This window comes from Scleropages formosus, chromosome 11 (assembly GCF_900964775.1).
Source record: "Scleropages formosus chromosome 11, fSclFor1.1, whole genome shotgun sequence".
NCBI lineage: Eukaryota > Metazoa > Chordata > Actinopteri > Osteoglossiformes > Osteoglossidae > Scleropages > Scleropages formosus.
The window spans coordinates 29892865-29911326 of record NC_041816.1 but is presented as its reverse complement, the minus strand read 5'-3'; the positions used below and the strand labels follow the sequence as shown (position 1 = coordinate 29911326).

Here is an 18462-nt window from a genome sequence, read left to right as displayed (position 1 = left end):
ACCTCCTTTCTTCATTTTCCACAAAGTTCTTAGAAAGGCCCAAGATGCACGTCTTGCCTGCAGGGTTCTGTTCCCATCGTACGGTACCACGGTACCGCGGTGCCAGGCAGCAACGTCGCGGACCCTCCGAGGTTTTGTACGCTGCTCCGAACCCAAACCCCACGTTCACAGTTGAGGTGAAAAAGCTCAGCAGCCCCATCGGGTCTCATTTCCTGCTCTTTCTGAGCGTCCAGCAACATTTTAAACAAACGTTGTTCTCCTTCCCTATAAAGGGTGGGTCTTAAGCGCTGTGCCCACAGCAAATCTGGACACACACAAGTGTTTTACCCAAATAACTAATGCAGACCTTGGCAGCTGTACACAACACACTGATCCCGTTAAAGCTAAACAAATGTTTTTTTTTTTTTTTTTAAGACCATTTATGATGTTGAAATCAGTCAAGCCGAGCGCAGGTTGTCCCGGCAGTCAGCGAGAGGACGGAAACCCATAAGAGAAAACACGCTGCTGCCGTACGCAGCGCAAGACGGCTCACATTTAATTACACTGGATCAGAACTTTGAGTCTCCGGGGAATGAGTTTCCACACCGATGAACGAAAAGCACAGTTGTCACATTAAAAAAACAGGGTAAGAAACTATTTTAAAACACTAAGAGGGAAGGCGTGCAGGTGCGTCCGGGGCCGTCCGAAACCCCCGACGCTCCGAGCCGTGAGGAAATGCAGCCACGTGGGGGGTTCAGCAACTCGCATCCTTCGCACACATTCATAGAGAGGAGTGGCGCCCTCGCCGAGGGAACACGCACATTTACATCTATTCATTTAGCTGACGCTTCTCTCCAAAGCGACTTGCACTGATTTACCCATTTATATAGCTGGGTAATTTTACTTGAGCAGTTCGGGGTAAGTACCTTGCTCGAGGGTACTGCAGCTGGAGGTGGGATTTGGACCTGCGACCTTCGGGTCCAAAGGCCACAGTTCTAACAAGTACATGCACACACACACACACACACACACACACTATAATCGCTGTCAAACCTGAAGCACCAGTGGCTGATGCTCTACATAGCAAAAGTGTGCGTCTGAAGCAGAGTGGATTCACTTGCGTTCAGAGGCGTTGTGTAGATCAGTGTGACAGGGAGTATCAGTGTGGCTGTGAACATGTGTGTGACGTGTATGAGCCCGTGTGTGAGTGTGTGTGTGTGTGTGTGTGTGTGTGTGAGAGCTCAGCGGACAGTGGTGGAGCAGGACTCAGCAGGAACTTCCCTCCTCTGTGTGGTCCAGCTCGGGGGGGGGGGGGGGTGTGGCTGGAAAGGGGGGAGGGGGGCTTTCCGCTTCGGTCAGGAGGATGCGGCCCTGGACAGAGGGGTCCGGCAAAGCGCGGACGGGGCGGGGTGGATCACTGCACTGCACACATGGAGCTGCGCGGGGGGTTCACGGTCCGAGCCACAGGCTCCTGACTGTAGTTCACAATGTCTGCCTTCACAACGCGCTGTCAACACACAGACGCACACACACACAGGAGAGAGACACAAAACAAAAAAGCAAAACAGAAGAGGAGGTGAAGCGTCACATCGAGGGGCCAAAGGGAGAACGGCGGCGCTCAACGTCACACTCATGTTACACCGTTACACAGCTCTCAATTCTTTCCGGAACTTTCCTTCTTTAATTCCATCTGATTGAATACAAAGGAAAAATAAAACGAATTGAAGAAAACAAGTGATTCTACAAGAGGTTGAAAAGCGTGGAAATGAGCTGTTTTTGGACAGTGTGCAGCGACAACGTTTAGCACATACACTAGAAAGTGTAGTGTGCTGGGAATAAACTTGAAATGCACCGAAAAACGAAAATCGTGTAACGATTAGGTAAAACGAGTTCTATCTGACATATCTTGAACAACGTAAAGTGCAAAACAAGTCAGCAGACAAATGTTTTGCTGTTGAAGCCATTTTACCACGTAAATACTATGCTGTGAGTATGTGTACAACACAGTACCATGGCTTCACACGCTATATATGGTAAGATACCGCAGTGAAGTACGAGTGAACAACGTTGTGCTCGCATTTACCATCACTACGTACTTTAGTGACACTTCCATCTGGACAGCAACGAATTATGTTCTGTCAAAAATATATTTTTTAACACATCTTTCAAGGAAAACGGAGAATTAAACACGTTCCGGTAATTTCCAACACCTACGAGTCCCCAAGAACCGTTTTGCTGTTAGGAGAAGGGTTTTAACGCCACCAGTTATATTTTCCAACCCATATCAATTCTTCCTGTCCAAAAACCACTAAGGGATTAAAGACATTTTTTAGTCAGTCTCATATTACTTTTGGGCACTAAAACAACGAGTACTACTGTAATTATTAACTCTACGTGTACTTTGGCGGTCGCAAGAAAAGGTTGCTGTGTGTGCAGCGACACACACGTGAACGAGTGTCAATGCACCTGTACTACTGGACGCTGCACACTTTGCTCTGGTTCGTTTCCTGTCTAACGGGGGCGTCGTCGTGGGGGTAGTCCACCAGCTCGGCACGCACTATTTTCTGAGCGCGGCACGACACCGGCACACGTCCGGCCACAGTCCAGCAGGGAGACGGAGACGCAGATGGAGGCGTGAGACAAACGAGGAAAGAGGAATGCAAATAGGGAGACGCATGGAGGGACAAGGAGGGACATGGAGAGACATTGAGAGACAGGGAGGGACATGGAGGGACATGGAGAAACACGGAGGGACATGGAGAGACAAGGAGGGACATTGAGAGACAGAGAGACACATGGAGGGACATGGAGAAACATTGAGAGACAAGGAGACACATGGAGAAACACAGAGGGACACGGAGGGACATGGAGAGACAAGGAGGGACATGGAGGGACATGGAGAGACATTGAGAGACAGGGAGACACATGGAGAAACACAGAGGGACATGGAGAGACAAGGAGGGACATGGAGAGACAGGGAGGGACATGGAGAGACAAGGAGGGACATGGAGGGACAGGGAGAGACATGGAGAGACAAGGAGGGACATGGAGAAACACAGAGGGACATGGAGAGACAAGGAGGGACATGGAGAGACAGGGAGGGACATGGAGAGACAAGGAGGGACATGGAGGGACAGGGAGAGACATGGAGAGACAAGGAGGGACATGGAGAGACAGGGAGGGACATGGAGAGACAAGGAGGGACATGGAGAGACAAGGAGGGACATGGAGGGACAGGGAGAGACATGGAGAGACAAGGAGGGACATGGAGGGACAGGGAGAGACATGGAGAGACAAGGAGGGACATGGAGAGACAGGGAGGGACATGGAGAGACAGGGAGGTGAGGCCCAAGGTGAGGTCAGGTCATTGGAAGATGATGTGGGGGTGACAGACATTGAGAAAAGAAAAAATAATAACGGTGAAATTACAGCGACGTAAGTGGGAGACTGAGGAACATTAGCAGTGAAATAATGCAACAGGAACATTGAAAATTATCATCAAATTAACAAGAAGAGAACATGGAGAATGGAAATGGAAAAAATCTCAGAGTCCTTCAAAAAATGTCACATTTCATGGACACAATCTGCAAAAAGAACAAAAATAGCAGCAGCAGCAACAGCAGCAGCAGCAGCAGCACTGGTACTGACTCAAGAGGAAATTATTACACTAAAAATCTATAAAACTGTTGTTATAAATCTATTATTCTAAAATTATTAACGTATAAAGTTTGAAAAGCTGGATCACAGCAGTGGGAATGATTATTGTATCACACCTACATTAGTGACTACTTACATTTATCTGACGTTTCCCTAAAGCGACTTAACAGCATTAATCTACTTACACTTATTTACCCATTTATAGAGCTGGGTAATTTTACTGGAGTAATTCAGGGTAAGTACATCGCTCAAGGGTACTACATCTGGAGGTGAGGTGTGAACGACGGGCTATTTCACAGAACGACACGACACTTAATACGAGGAGGTTCCGCTCTCGCGGGAAGGTCCGACTTTGGTCATCAACGCAGCGAACTACGGGCTCCCGCGGGCTCCTGCGGTTCCTGAGGTTCCGGCGGCCGACGGCGCCTCCCTGGACGACCCCGCGTACGAGAAACGGACGATAAACGCGGCAGCTCGCCGAGGCTTTGGCCGCGCGCCCGGCGCGAACGCCGGCTTCCCGACTCCCCGCTATCTTATCTGCCGAACAAGACCGGCGATGGAGGAAGGCCCCCGATGTGATGGGCGCCTCTGTGCTCCCATGTACGCCCCTCCAAAATGACAAGTGTTAAGAAGTGTTATCTGGACCCCGCCGACCCCATTGACGCCCCCCGAATGTCTGCCTCTCCGAAGGCCCCGCCCAAGCCCGACGGCGGTCAAGAAGAGAAGGGGGAAGGGGCTCCGAATCCCCATCTCTCCCGTGTTCGCGGAGGAAACCCACCCGGCCGAGTCTCGGCGGGACGCGCACGGAGACGGACGAGCTTAGGACGCAGGCCGCTCACGCGCTGCCGGGGAGGGTTCGCTCCGGGCTAGCCTTGCAGATGGCAACGCCAAAGCGTTCGGAAGCCCTGCGTCGCGGCGCCTCGGCGGCCTGAGCGAAGCAGTGCATGCTGGGAAACGTGCCTCCCGGTGAAGCTACCGCTGGACCTCTTATCACTCTTCACTCCTCGCTAATGTAGTGTAATTAGCCTAAACTGATATTTATATTAGCAGCATACACAGTACATCGTGGCGGTGAAACGTGCTCATTTATCAAACCCTCGCGAGATGTTTATCGAAGTTTGATTACTCTGTGTCACGTCTCGCGTTCGGCCCTCGCATTCCACCGCGTCGTAAATCAGCGGACGCGACCGCACCGGAACGGCAGCTCTAAACTCGTCCACACGACTGGACGCAGCCTCGCGCCTCTCTTTCCGTTCCATTGGCGGAGACGGAGTCACTTCTCCCGGAGGAGGTGGACGAGGCGGACGGACGCTGGTGGGAGGTGATGGAGCGGGAGTGATGATGGAGGTCTTTATTGGGGGTGCCTGCTGATAAGAGCGAGGGGAGCCGTGTCAGTGCGGCGATGATCCGTCACCCCCCCCCCCACCCCCCACCCCACGAAGGGTCACCACCCGCCCCATCCCGGGCTCTCTGCAGTCAGAGTGTCTCCACAAAGTCATATCACATGCAGGATTGATGGTTCTCTACAAGCTGGCCCCAATCTTATCGCTTCGACCCTGAGGCTCCCCTGCCTGGAGATGTGCATGCCGGGAAATGCGCTCGCTCAGGGCCCGTCTGAACATTTTCACACCCTCAGACTGCTCCCCGTTTCCCCCGTCCGGCACCGCGGTGGAACGCGAGAAAGGAGATCATGTGCTGCAGGGCCAGCAGGTCGAGCACCTGCGGAGCCAAAGGAAGGCAAAGGAAGGCAAGGGAAGTCTCACCTGGGACTGCTCGATCTCAGCCTTGGTAAGTTTCACACCCAGGATGTCCGCAGCCACTCGCTGAAAGCACAGGAAAACCTGGGACCGAGACAAGCGGACCCGGGGGGGGGGCGTCAATATGGAGCACGGTCTGATTACTCAGCACAGGACAACATCACACTCAATTAGAGTAGCGGCACTGCAGACGGCGCAGCTCCTTACACACCCCCCTTTTAGGAATTCCAGCGGGTGGCGGGCAGTTCCATCTCGCTCAGTCTCTGTAGAGTTTGCACTATGTCTCAGCGGGTACTCTGGTTTCCTCCCACAGCCCAAACACGTGTTTCATGGCGCATGAAAGTAGGAGGTCAGCGCAGTGTGTCTAGCGCTGTGTCCCCTTGGACGAAGGTGTCCACTAATTACTAGTTAATGATTCTATGTTCCTTTGGAGAGAATTAATAAAGGCCACAGAGCCAAATTAGAGGAGAATGAACTCAAGCTCTGTCCTCCGATTCTGACGACATCGAGACGCAAGGTGCAGCGACACGCAGACGCCTTGCTCGGCTTCACCTCCCAACGACGTCCAACTCACCGAATCGCCAGTCTTGGCGGAGACGAAGTGACTGATGAGGCCGTTCTCTTGGCAGAAGCGCTGGTGCTTGTCAGCTTTGACGGTCCTCATGTGCTCCAGGTCAACTGTGAAAAGCCAGACACGCACACACACACACACACACACACGCACATAAACACAACTGCAAACAGCAAGGAGTTTGAGCAAGGCATGCCAACCGAGACAGACTCAAACCAGTGTTTACACAAAGTGAGATCTGCAAACTATCTCTGCATGGGCTCAAGTGGAGCCTGATATGAGAAAAAGCGCAAAGCCAGGGAAGCTGAGCAGAGCCTGAAGACACGTTCCGTTTGGACAGTTCTGGTCCTCGCAGTGTGTGCAACGTTTCTAACGGAAAGCAGTAACACCCCCCCCCCCCTTCAGAGATGCAGTGATGTTCTTCGCACGAGACGTTCTTGGAGGTGGACCGAAACGTGCAGCGGTGATCTCCCCAAAACAGGCTCTCCCAACTCTCGCTGCTTTATGCAATCGGGGAACTTCGACGTCGCATGAAACTCGCCAGTTATGACAGTAGCTATTGTTTCGCCCAAGAAGCAGCTGAAGTCTTGAAGAACTGCAAGGTTACCTTGGACAAAGGTGCCTTCATGAAAGGCGGAACCCAACGGTAACGCAATAGTGTAACAGAGCCTTTAGTTGCACAAGCAGCCCTGTCGACGTGCGAAGATTTACGCCACGACTGCCGGAGCGCGGCCTCCGCACTGTCGACATGTTCAGGACGGGACATTCCTACACAAAGGCTTCTCCCGTTCTTCTCCCAAAACGCGATGTCAGTCTGGGGTCATCGCCGGGTCGGCGGAGGAGGTCAACGAGGGGTCGCGGGGCTGAAAGCAATAGCCTCCCCCCCCCTTACTCGGGCCATTGTGCGAAGAGCCGCCACACCCGCTATTCTGTAAATGAGCTCCACGTGCTTTCGGCTCTCGAACAGAAAGGACTGCTTCTCTTCCCCCTTTTCACTGTGGGACTGAGGCTTCACACTTGGATCCCCCATTCAGTACAAGTGCGTGCGTGCGTGCGTGCGTGCGTGCGTGCGTGCGTGCGTGCGTGCGTGCGCGTGTGCACCTTGCTAGCTTCCCTAACCGTGGATAGGTGAAAGGATGCGTGGATACACAGATGGATGGATGGATGGATGGATGGATGGACGGACGGACGGACGGACGGACGGACTGACAGATGCCCACATGACTCAGACTGAGACGAAAGCCAAAGCCACAAACACGAGAGCGCTGAATTACGAAGCTCAGCCCACAAGTGCCCTGTTCCGGCCCAGACCACATGTCTACTGCACCGTTGGCTTCCCTCACAGCACGCATCCTTGGCAGCTGGGGGACAGGAGTGGTGCCGGAACCCTATTTAGACCCATAATTAAGAGCAGAGTTACTCTATGTGCTACCAGAAGTAAACTTGGCTAATCCTTTAGATCCTGCGCACTTGGCACAAGCCATCCATCACCTGCGGGGGCCGATAGCCAAACATTAACACCGGCGGGGGACCTGGGAGGAGCGCCGGCACGGCCGCGTAGCCCAAAGTAAACCATCTGCCGCGAGGGGCCGAGGCCCGAGCGTCAGGCTGGGCGGCAAGGGTTCCCACCGCAGCCGGGCGTGCGGACACAAGCACGGACACATGCAGAGGCAGAGAGACAGAGAGAGACAGACGGCCAAAGAGAGAGGAAGGACACAAACACACTCTCACATCATTCAGGGACGCTTGAGAAAAAACCTGACCTTTCATACATTATTATTATAATTATTATTATTATTATTTTATTCATCATCATCCTTTACTACATTAACAGACATTTACATTACATGAAAAGTCCAACACAAGTGCATTACACACACCTCAGAGCTGGTGCTTTTGGAGCCAAATACTGCAGGTTCTAATCCCACCTCCAGCTGTAGTAGCCTTGAACACAAGGTACTTACCCTAAATTGCTCCAGTAAAATCACCCAGCTGTATAAAGGGGTAAATAGTTGGAAGTTGGTTTGGAGAAAAGGGTCACATAAATGTAAACAGGTGATTCCCAAAGTGCTTTGAGTTTATTCAGCAGACACTTCAGTCCAAGGCGATGTGCACCGCGAGGGTATTACGCTACTCGGGTGATTTTTACTCTATCAATCCAGGGTAAGTACCGTGCTCCAGGGTTACTAGAGCTGGAGCAGGGATTCAGTCCCAAGACCTTCCCTTTGACAGATGACAAGGTCTACGGAGAACCACTGTGCCATCTGCTGTCCCAATTCGTGGGTGGCGTCGCTAAAAACGGATTCAGCGAAAAATTACGGCAAGTCAACGCTTATCGAGATGAGACCGTATTGTGTGGAACGGGTGCAAGATCTCCACACGTCCCGTGCGCCATTGTGCCGGCACAACGGGGCAGCGAAGAGGCCGCGGCGTAACGTACACCCGCTCCGATGACACGCGATCCAAACGCCCTGGACGACGGGCTTAAAAGCACAGCGAGCGTAGCAGAGGAAGAAGGGTGTATCCCACACCATTATGTCCTCGGCGACATTGGGCCAGCAGGTGGAAATTAACACCGCAGGTTGTTCTGCGAATAAAGGACATGAGGTACATGTGACAGAGCCATTCACTGCACTCACAATAGGAGAAGGCTGTCTTTTATAGCAGCGCCGGAGCCTCCGCGGCATTTCAGCATTTACTCGGCTTTACCTTTCAGAAAATGCCGCGCTGGAAAAAATCCAAAAGGAGCGCGGCGTAACGGCTCCTGCTGGGTCGGGTTAGTCGGGGGGACAGGTTAACTGCAGGGGGCGCAGCGGTCAGAGGAGTCCCCTTGCGGTCAGAAGGCCCAGAAGCTCCACCTGCGCTCGCTCAACCCTTCGCCGCGGTACTCACTCTGAATTGGTACAGTAAAGAAAAAATCCCCTGAAAATTGCCGGCCGCTTCGGAGAAAAGAGTCGGACAAACGAGCGGAACTTAAGGCTGGAAGAGACTGGCGATGATGCAGAGACGCTAACTGCCTGCAGGGTCGTGTGTGCAAACGGTGCGAGAGCTCGGTCGGCGTGGGGTTCGCCGCTTCTCCCGCCTTTTGTCACGGCTTCCTCTCGCATTCCAAAGACATGCCGCTTCAGGCGGAACGATGACTCCGCGCCACCTCTATTGTGCGAGGCTGCGAGCGCTTGCGTGCGCAAGGGGCGGACCGGCAGCCGCCTCCCAGGGTGCGCTCGGGAGCTCCCCGCGAGCCCGACACCGGGAGACACGCAGCGAGAGAGCGGGGTCGGGTTCTACGAGGGGCGCACGCCTGAGCGCGGTTCTTTGCAGAAGGTCGCGGGTTCGAATCTCGCCGACCGCGTCGTCGGCTAAATAAGCAAACGCACGAGACGGCGTCCAAAAGACCACGCCTGCTGAGGAGCAGCGCCTAATTCCTTCACGAGCTGCAGTTACATGACACGTTTGTTCCTCTTTTACGCTTTTCCAGCTCACTTTGTGTCATTAATGCATTTGTCTGTTTCCAGTTATCGGGCAGAAGCGATCTAGCCCCGCTCGTCTGGTTTCCCTCAGGCCTGACAAAACGTACGTCACGTTAACTACCTCCAGGAAGCGGCTGCAAACAGAAAATAAACTGTTTATGCCGCCGCGCACACAGATAGCCTGACAGCTCATCGCTCTGAGAGGCCGCGCACACACATTCCTCCACACGCGTGTTTATTTTACACGCCGTCGCTCGCTCGCGCGTCCACACAGGGACCGAGAGGAGCATCTCGAAACCATTCGTTACGGGCCATTTCTACAGACGCGTACTTCATCTCGGTGACGGGAGCTGCAGAGGAGAAGAAAAAAGAGAAAAGTGACACTTGGACGGAAAGCTCGGCAGCGGTACGGCGAAGGCTCGTTTTTTTCACCTGTTTCAATTCGGACGCTCGAGAGCATAAACAAACCGGAGTCCACTCCTACGGCAGCGCATGTCAGACGCATTCATTCATCTGGACAGGTCCAACTAACAGAGGTCACGGCCCTTCAGATGCTCACATCAGCCGAGTTCGCGTGGGTTTCCTCCGGGTGCTCTCGTTTCCTCCCACATGCCATAGACGGGCAGTTCGCAACGGGCGACGCTAAATTGCCCTTAGCGTGTGAAAGGGTGAGCGTGCGTGGCTACCCTGCGACGGACTGCTATCCTGTCCAGGGTCTACCCCGCCTCAGCCTTGCGCCCAACGCTTCTGGAAAAGGCCCTGATCACCACAAGTGCTTACTGAAACTGAACGGATGGATGGATGGTGATTTATCCACTTATTCAGCAGGCTGTTTTCTATTTTAATTCAGGGTAGGGACCTCAGGGATTTGAACCCGGGGCCGTGACATTATAAAGCGACGACCCTAACCGTTACGTTACTTGCCGCATCCGTTTCAACACAATGTTTCGGCGGAGGGTTTCATCCTTTGTTGCGGGAAACTTATCTTTCGGTTTGAATCATTTTTGTAAAGCGCTCTTCTCAACAGCGTGACGCAAACTGCTGAAAAACTGAGGACTAATGACAGAGAAGTGATGGTGGAAAAGCAAAAACACAGATCACGGGTTACAATGAGTAGGTAAGTAAACCAAGTGGTGACTGAGGAGAGGAAAACAAACAAGCCAAAGAACGAAAGAAAGACAAAGTGCTGGGGCCCAAGTACCTGTGGCTCCCCACCCCTTCTGGGCATTTCATTTAGCTGAAAAATTAAGTCCCGTGTCTGTGTCTGTATGGAACAAGGCCAACCTCGGGGCTACAAACGCATCCCTATAAAAGGCTGCTCAAACCTGTAAACTTATGAGTTACAAACACCGTGACTCAACAGCACAAAGTTATGATTAAGCGTGAATGTCTGTGTTTTGATGATGGGAATGTGATATACCGTATAAACGCTGTATATATACTATATATATGTTAGACACTCCTCACTTAACGACCGAGTTCCGTTCCTATGACTAAGTCGTCAAGCGAGGAGCCGCTTATCATCTCAATATCGAAAGCCTTCCTTTGTTTCTTGGCGCTTCCTCCGGGTGAAGTCATGCTCTTCCTTTTCGCCAACATCTTGTACTACGGGGTGCACAATAAAGTACAAGTTTATAGACGAAGTACGTAGTCTTGGAGATCGCGAACGCTAGTTTAGTGAATACTGACCGACTGCGGGAATGAGACCGAGAAGGGTGATGCGAGATGAGATGCTTGACGCTGAGATGCCGCACTGCCATTTCCACGACCAAAGTTCTCGTACAGCGCACAGCACCGACCGGTCGGAGAGCTGGTCGTAAGTCCGCGCGGTCGTTAAACAGGTACGTCGCTAAGTGAGGAGTGTCTACATATATATGAGTGTTTATAGAGAGCTCAGCTGTTGTGAGAAACTGCACAAGAATCAATTCCATTTGATCTGTCAATCCTCTTCTAAGGGCTCAGAGCAACTTCACACATATATTTACTCAACATCATTCTCAGGTCAGACTGTGCAATTATACACTTTTTAATTGGCATACAGTCATGGCCAAAAGTATTGACCCGCATGAACATTTTTCAAACAATGAAACATTTCTTCCTGAATATGTGTTGAAATTTTCGTAACCAAATATGCATTCCTTTGGTTCGCAGAGGAACAAAACATAAAATCTGAATAAGTGACTGAATTTTACATTATTCCATAGGAAATCCTAAAAAGGCCTCGACGAAATTACTGGCACCTTCTAAAGGTAGTGAGAAATAATTCAATTTCAAGAGTGTGATTCTCCTTTAGGGGGTGCGGTGGCGCAGTGGGTTGGACCGCAGTCCTGCTCTCCGGTGGGTCTGGGGTTCAAGTCCCGCTTGGGGTGCCTTGCGGCGGACTGGCGTCCCCGTCCTGGGTGTGTCCCCTCCCCCTCCGGCCTTACGCCCTGTGTTGCCGGGTAGGCTCCGGTTCCCCGTGACCCCGTAAGGGACAAGCGGTTCTGAAAGTGTGTGTGTGTGTGTGTGATTCTCCTTTACTTTGGAGTGAACAAGCCAGTGGTGAGTTGCAGCTGCCTGTAAGGTAGAAATCACTCACTGAACCAGTGTGAAGAGCGGAAAGGAGCCGTTTTTTGTCACTGTGTGGAGCACAACGAGAAAAAGAAAGAAAGAAAAGCAAAGAATTGTCTGCAGAGATGAGACGCAAGACTGTAGTCAAGCATGAAGGGTCTCAAGGCTACAAGTCCATCTCCATAGATCTTCATGTTCCTGCTTCCACAGGACTCGTTAATAGGTTCATGGCCCACGGCACCGCAGGTCGTAAGAGAAAATTTAACGAAAGATCACAGTGAAGCAGTTGTACTTCTGTCAGGTACCACACAGATTCCTGTTGACCTTCAGACACAAAGTACGGCGGTGGTTTTGCTGCCTGAACACACACACAGCATAACCAGGTCAATACCTGGAATACCATTTCGGAAACCAATTTCAGAGCCAGTGTCAGAAAGCTGGGGTTCCATTGAAGGTCATGAGTCTTCCAGCACAACACTGACTCCAAACACTCTTTCAAAAACACCCTGCAATGGTGCAAGACTGCATGCTGCACCAGGCCAGATCTAAATTCCATTGAGAAACCTGAGGACTGACTCTTCGAATCTGGGAGGACCGGAGTGGTCTGCACAGGAAGAATGGGACAAACTGCCAGTACGGTTTCACCTTTTCTTTTCTGCACTACCACAACACTCATGTTTTTGTTTGCTAGTCAATGAAAAAAAAAAATGAATGGAATCACAAAACGTTCTTCAAATGAGACACACCGAGTCGATATGAAATACGGCGCCTCGGGGCCGCACCACCGGTCCGTGTTATCGTACGGCACACGGCCTGGTCTTCGTTCAATGTAACGACCAAACATGGAGACTCGACAACAATAAGGTCGTTGGGACGGACGTCCCGAGTCTGGGTTGTCGCAAGTCACAAATGTCCGAAGTTGAGGAGTACTTGTGCTGTGAGCAAATAGTGCGCCTCCAAATATTGCGTCTGGGCTGTTAATAGTTCAGTCAATGGTATTTCAGGTTATTGTCTAATTTAACAGGAGATACCAGTATATTGAGGTGTGAATAAAAAGACTAATATCACTGAAATACTTTCACCAATTTCAGCTTATTTTTTGGGAAACAGTGAGTTATTTGCAGAAAAGGGTGCCAATTTTTTTGGCCACAACTGTAGTCACTTATCATTTCAAGATTTTAAGGCATAAATAACGAGTAGAGACAGTTGGTCCCATGTGAGTAATTAGGTTTGGAGGGAGATGTCGAACGTGCCGAATTCGCCGGGGGAGCAGCTGCCGCTGGTGATGGGTTGGTCTCCGCACCGGTCGGAGGCGCAGTCGCTGTGTGGTCCCGGCAGTTAGGGCTTTTTAAAACACGGGGAATGCGTGGAAGCTCTTACACCATATTCTACAGCGTCTGCCACCCCAGCACAAGTGGGATGTTTAACGGAGCGAGTAACTGCTGGGGAATACATTTGACATAACACGGTTAATTGCCGTTGGTCATTTTTAAGCCGAGGGTGGGGGGTGCGGATGGGTTCTGGCCAAGCTGCCATTTTTGTAATAAATCCCCAGCGCCCAACATCAGCCCCACATTCTCCTCCACCTTGTGCCCCACCTGCTGCGTGAACCCCCTGCCCTGAATCGGGGGGTCGGGGGTACAATCCACGCCCGCCAAGCCGGACTCTGCAATCGAGGGAACGTTGTTGTTCGTAAGAAACGGTACAATTCACGAAAACCACACACTGTCTGACAACGTCACATGTAGTATATATTACATCTAAAAGTTATTTCAGCACCGAGACTTTAAATACCAGAGTAAATTTAAATACACACACACGTCGTCTGAACCGCTTGTCCCATACGGGGTCGTGGGGAGCCGGAGCCTAACCCGGGCGTAAGGCCGGAAGGGGAAGGGACACACCCGGGACAGGACGCCAGTCCGTCGCAAGGCACCCCAAGCGGGACTCGAACCCCAGACACACCGGAGAGCAGGACCTGGTCCAACCCACTGCGCCACTGCGCCACCGCGCCCCCGTTAAATTTAAATACCAAAGTAAAAAAAAATTTGATTTTAGTTCTGTTACATAGCAGAAAAGCCCTTAAGTGATCTTTACATTTGATTATTAATTATATAATAACTGTAATTAGATTATAATATTTAAGGGGCGATTCAGTGGCTCAGCTCTACTAATGGTCGATGAGTTAAAAACACAGGAGCTTCAGTTGAGCTCCCTAAACTACATGACTGCGATAACGGCGGTCAAATTACAATTGGACAAAAATTAAAGAACAATTAAAGAAAACTTCAAATATTTGCAGTATTCTGCTCATCTCCATCTCTAACTATTCTACACTCTCCACAACTTTGTGACGTCACTAAACGCCACGATGACAGCATGCTGACGTGTGCAGTGACACCGGTAGCCAAGGCTGGGTCCTGGTACGGCGGCTTGATGTGGGACCATGTCCCTGTGTGTGTGTGTGTGTGCGTGCGTATGGTGGGGGGGGGGTCCTCCAGGGCAGAAGTATTCTGTCAACAGCCCATGGATCACAGCTCATCCCAGCAGTGGCCGAAAGAACAGGCACACTCTCTGTCTAACACGCACACACACACACACAATACTAGGACGCTCTCAACAGACCTATAAAGGACTTCCATCAGCTCAGCCAACCGCTGTCTGTGAGGGGAAAATAAAGCAGAAACTGCATAGCGGGTCTGGAAAAGGAGAGGAACGGGGCCTCCTCTTGCCCTGTGTGGGCTGGCTAGAGCAGCTGCCAACTCATCACACACACACACTCCCATGCCTCCAAAGCCAAATGGCAAAAGTGCAGGATTCACACACGGCTCTCCCCAAGTGTCCGCCCGGGCTTGACGTAGAGGCTCAACCCCGGAGACGCACACGGGATATCGCGTGTTTCACAAACACGCATACCCCATGAAGTGCACGTATACCCACGTACAGCCATCCTTTATCGACCCCTCGACCGGCTTCGTAAAGTGAAACCGGCAGAGACGGGGATCACACCGGCATTACCTCTAAAGGGGTTCTCGCGGACTCGGTCTGCTCGCGCCGAGGTCACCTTGATGGGCACACCAGAGGAGAGGTGGCATCACGAGACCGACCCAGCTGGTGACCAATCTGCCCTCTCCCACACACTCTTACACTCATCATTTTCAGCACTGAACTAATTGCACGCGTGGCACGCTGCGCGATCATTTACGGCGAAGGCAAGCAAAAGTACTCCAGCGGAGTGTAAGAGCAGTGAGCGCGCTCACATTTATTTTACTTCTTCAATTTTCCGTTCAATATAACATAAACACTGCAAATAAATACAAAACAAACCACGACACACTTCGGTGGCCAGCTACATTTTTCTTTTCTTGTCTGATGTTGTTTTTCTAGGTGAAATGCATTGTGGGGGAAATGTGTATTTATTCAGAGCCTCTGGGAGAACTTCCCCGCTTGCCGCTTTTCAGCCTTGACTTGCAACTTGGCATGTAAACGTGTCATTCTCTCGTAACTCTCCGGTCGTCTCGTTAAAGAACAAATAAACGAAACCGGGAGAAAGCGTGGCATCGGGGTGGGTCTGCCGGGATTCCCACTCGCTCGGTCGCCAGCGCTCCCTGTGGGCATTCCTGCTGATCAATGTTCTGTAGTGATAGAGGAGAGGAGCACCGGACCGTAATGGCGGTTCCAGACAGCGGTCAGGTGCCTGTCCGCGGTTAATGGGCCAGAACGTACCACACAAGAAGGCAAGAAGGTATCGCAAGACCGATTATCCGCTACATGTGCAACAATATTTGCTTTATGGATGGCTAAATGAATGAGGACATTCAGTGTTACCGTACACGCGGGAATCAAAGGGAGATGGACTCGGCGTGCGTTTGCTGCGCAGACTGCGCGGGCGGCCCTTTTCCGTCACTACTTAACCTCTCGACGAAGCATGTCTGCTCTCCGCTTTCTCCGCTTCCCTGCATCAGAGCTACATTCCCAAGCCCTCGTAGAGTGACCTGGTCACCGCGGTCAGCCCCGAAACCAGGGCATTTCCTCCCGAAGCCATTGAGCGAGGGCGCAGCGACACAATTGAGGCGAGGGAGACGAGGCCAACGAGAGCAGCGTTCGCCGAGCGTGGCGCCGGCCCAGGCCCCGCGATGGAGCGCAACTCTTAAGGCGCCCAACATCGAACACAAACACACTTAGTCTCCAAGTGCAGCCCCGCCTTCTCTCTCCTCCTTCGCGGGGATCAGTCAAAGGCACAATGGCCCACGACGCGAGAGACTAACAAAGACAGAGTTGCGTCCAGTGCCAGCGAGAGCCCAAGAGCGAGGGGAAAGGAGAGCCCTTTTTCCGCAGCGCTGCGGCGCCGCGCGGCTGCAGTACCGCCGCCCGGCCGCAGGGGGCGGCCGCGCGCTCCCCGGGTTTGGCTCCGGCTTTGGCTCCGGCTTTTACGAGCGCTCGGCCCCAAAACAAATAAAGGAGCGAGCCCGTTTTTTTAACGCTGCCGTCACGTACGAGCAAAAGCGGGGAGACATGGCTAGAGCCGAAACTTGCGGCTCCCCTACCCGCGAGGCGCTCGAGCCCTGCTGACGTGCGCATCTCCCGTTTATAGCAACGTGTAGGCCTGTCCTCGGCTTCGCCTTTTGTCCACCACATGTCTATTGTGGCCTTACTCTCCCCCTGGGGGCAATTAAAACCTCGCAGTTTGTTATAAGAAGACCTAAGTATGAGGGAGCGTGCCAGGGAAAACATTTCTCAGCTACACCAAAAACAGAAGAGCATTGAGCTCTCGAAGACCCAGGGATTATTAGCATCTCTGGATTAAGAAATGTGTGGGCTTACACTGAACAGACAGGAAGTGTGGCAGATTTACAGGGGGGGAGAGGGGGCTATTTAAACGTTCTCCCCTCGCTCAGCCAACTGGGCAAATGCCCCAGAACAATGTTGGTGGCAAAGACCCGCTACAGGAGCCCTGCGATGCGAAAACATGTCTTCGGTTTCATGCGGCCGGGGGGCGGGGGGGAGGCGGAGGGCACGGAAACGTCTCTGCGCCGTACGGAACGTAAACACGAGGGTGTTGCTTCACACAACAGCCGCGCGGCGCCAATAAAAAGACGTTACCGGAGGGGAGGTAGCGGGCTTTGACGTAAAGTGCAGCGTGACAACTTTATCTGCAGGAGGGAACTTTTCCCACGTGAAGTCGGCGGGGCTGCGTGGAGGGGAGATGCGACAGATCCGCGAGCTAAAAGCCATGAGTAATGGGGAAGGGTTAAGAGAACTGAACCCATTTAAGTCAGACCAAATAAGGGTCTGGGGAAAACTTGATGAATGTTTCTGGGATCCTGAGGGGGAAACGGACGGAGGGGGGAACTCAGCGGGTGGGGGGGCTGGGGGTCACTGTTTAAACACGGAGGAGATCCCATCAGTGGAGGCGAAAGGAGGAAAAGGGTTTGCGATCGTGGGGGGCAGCAGGGATTAAAAGTCGAGGTGAGAGAATAGGTGATCGTCTTCACCAAACCCGACGGACCTCGGAGTGCCACCTCACCTTTCATCCTCTTAAAACTGACACCGCTGAAGAATATTATGACACGAGAAAGAGGCAGACGACCAAAGGGTCCGGTATCGCCGCCGATGCTGCGGCTTTTGGGGCTTCTTACGCGGTACGCCGTCGAAGGCCATTAGTTGGCGCCTCGCCGGTCCGGGTCCGGATTCCTCCATCTTCCTCTCACCATGGGGAGTACGAAGGCCCGCGGCCGATTCATCCCCCAGACCCATGACACCCTCTGGGGAACCACACTCCAGCGCAATGTGCCCCGCAGGTTAAGAATTCCAGCTGCGCAGCTGCGAAACCAAAGGGAAGACCACCACAGATGGGGTTGGGTTCGCTCCGCTCCTGGTGCTGCGGGTCTCTACAGCAGACTCAGAGTGAGCTCCTGGAGCGCGCTGCACGTGTCGGTTACCCTTCCACCTCGGCCCTTTGGTTAACTGCAGTATGGCGTTCTCTTGTTGCCATGTAGGTGTGTGAGTTTCTGGAGGGCTCCTCTTCACCTCTTCTCTTGACCCCCCACACACAAAACAGCATCATATCTCTCTCTCACACACACACACACACACACAGGTGCGCGAGGACCGTGCAGTTACCCGTTTCCACACACCATAGTGCCACTAGCCCTACGACAGATTCAGATGACAGAGTCCCACCCCATCTCCTCCACCACCAGACATATGGGTATCTTACTGTGAAGAGCCATGCACTCCGATAATAAACACCGCTGTAAAAGTACAGACCATCCTTTGCCATCCGAGCGGTGATTCGAAACACCCCCCCGGGACTCCCCTAGAGCCTCCTAATAAGACAATGCCACCTAAGAGCGTGTGTGAAATGCCGGGTCATAGTGCCAGAGACCAGAGCGAAAGGAGAAGCGCAGGACAGGAGTGTAAACACTGCAGTGTGTTTAGACAGTCGGAGGGATTGCGATCCCTCCACCGCCATCCAGCC

General features: G+C 52.4%; 1 protein-coding gene across 2 annotated transcripts in view; it reads right to left on the bottom strand.

The window, feature by feature from the left end:
* Positions 1 to 989: 989 nt before the first annotated feature.
* The window catches only part of rab28 (RAB28, member RAS oncogene family), a 33313-nt gene continuing 15840 nt past the window's right edge, over positions 990 to 18462 (bottom strand). The window contains exons 5-7 of one of the 2 annotated variants that reach the window (XM_029256254.1): positions 5968 to 6071; positions 5400 to 5477; positions 990 to 1486 (exon numbers count right to left, since the gene is read on the bottom strand). In XM_029256254.1, the coding sequence (XP_029112087.1) occupies positions 1394 to 1486; positions 5400 to 5477; positions 5968 to 6071 (275 nt within the window). In that variant the 3' untranslated portion in view covers positions 990 to 1393. Of the gene's footprint in view, positions 2544 to 5399; positions 5478 to 5967; positions 6072 to 18462 lie in introns of both variants that reach the window. The other variant, XM_029256255.1, reaches the window with a different exon arrangement.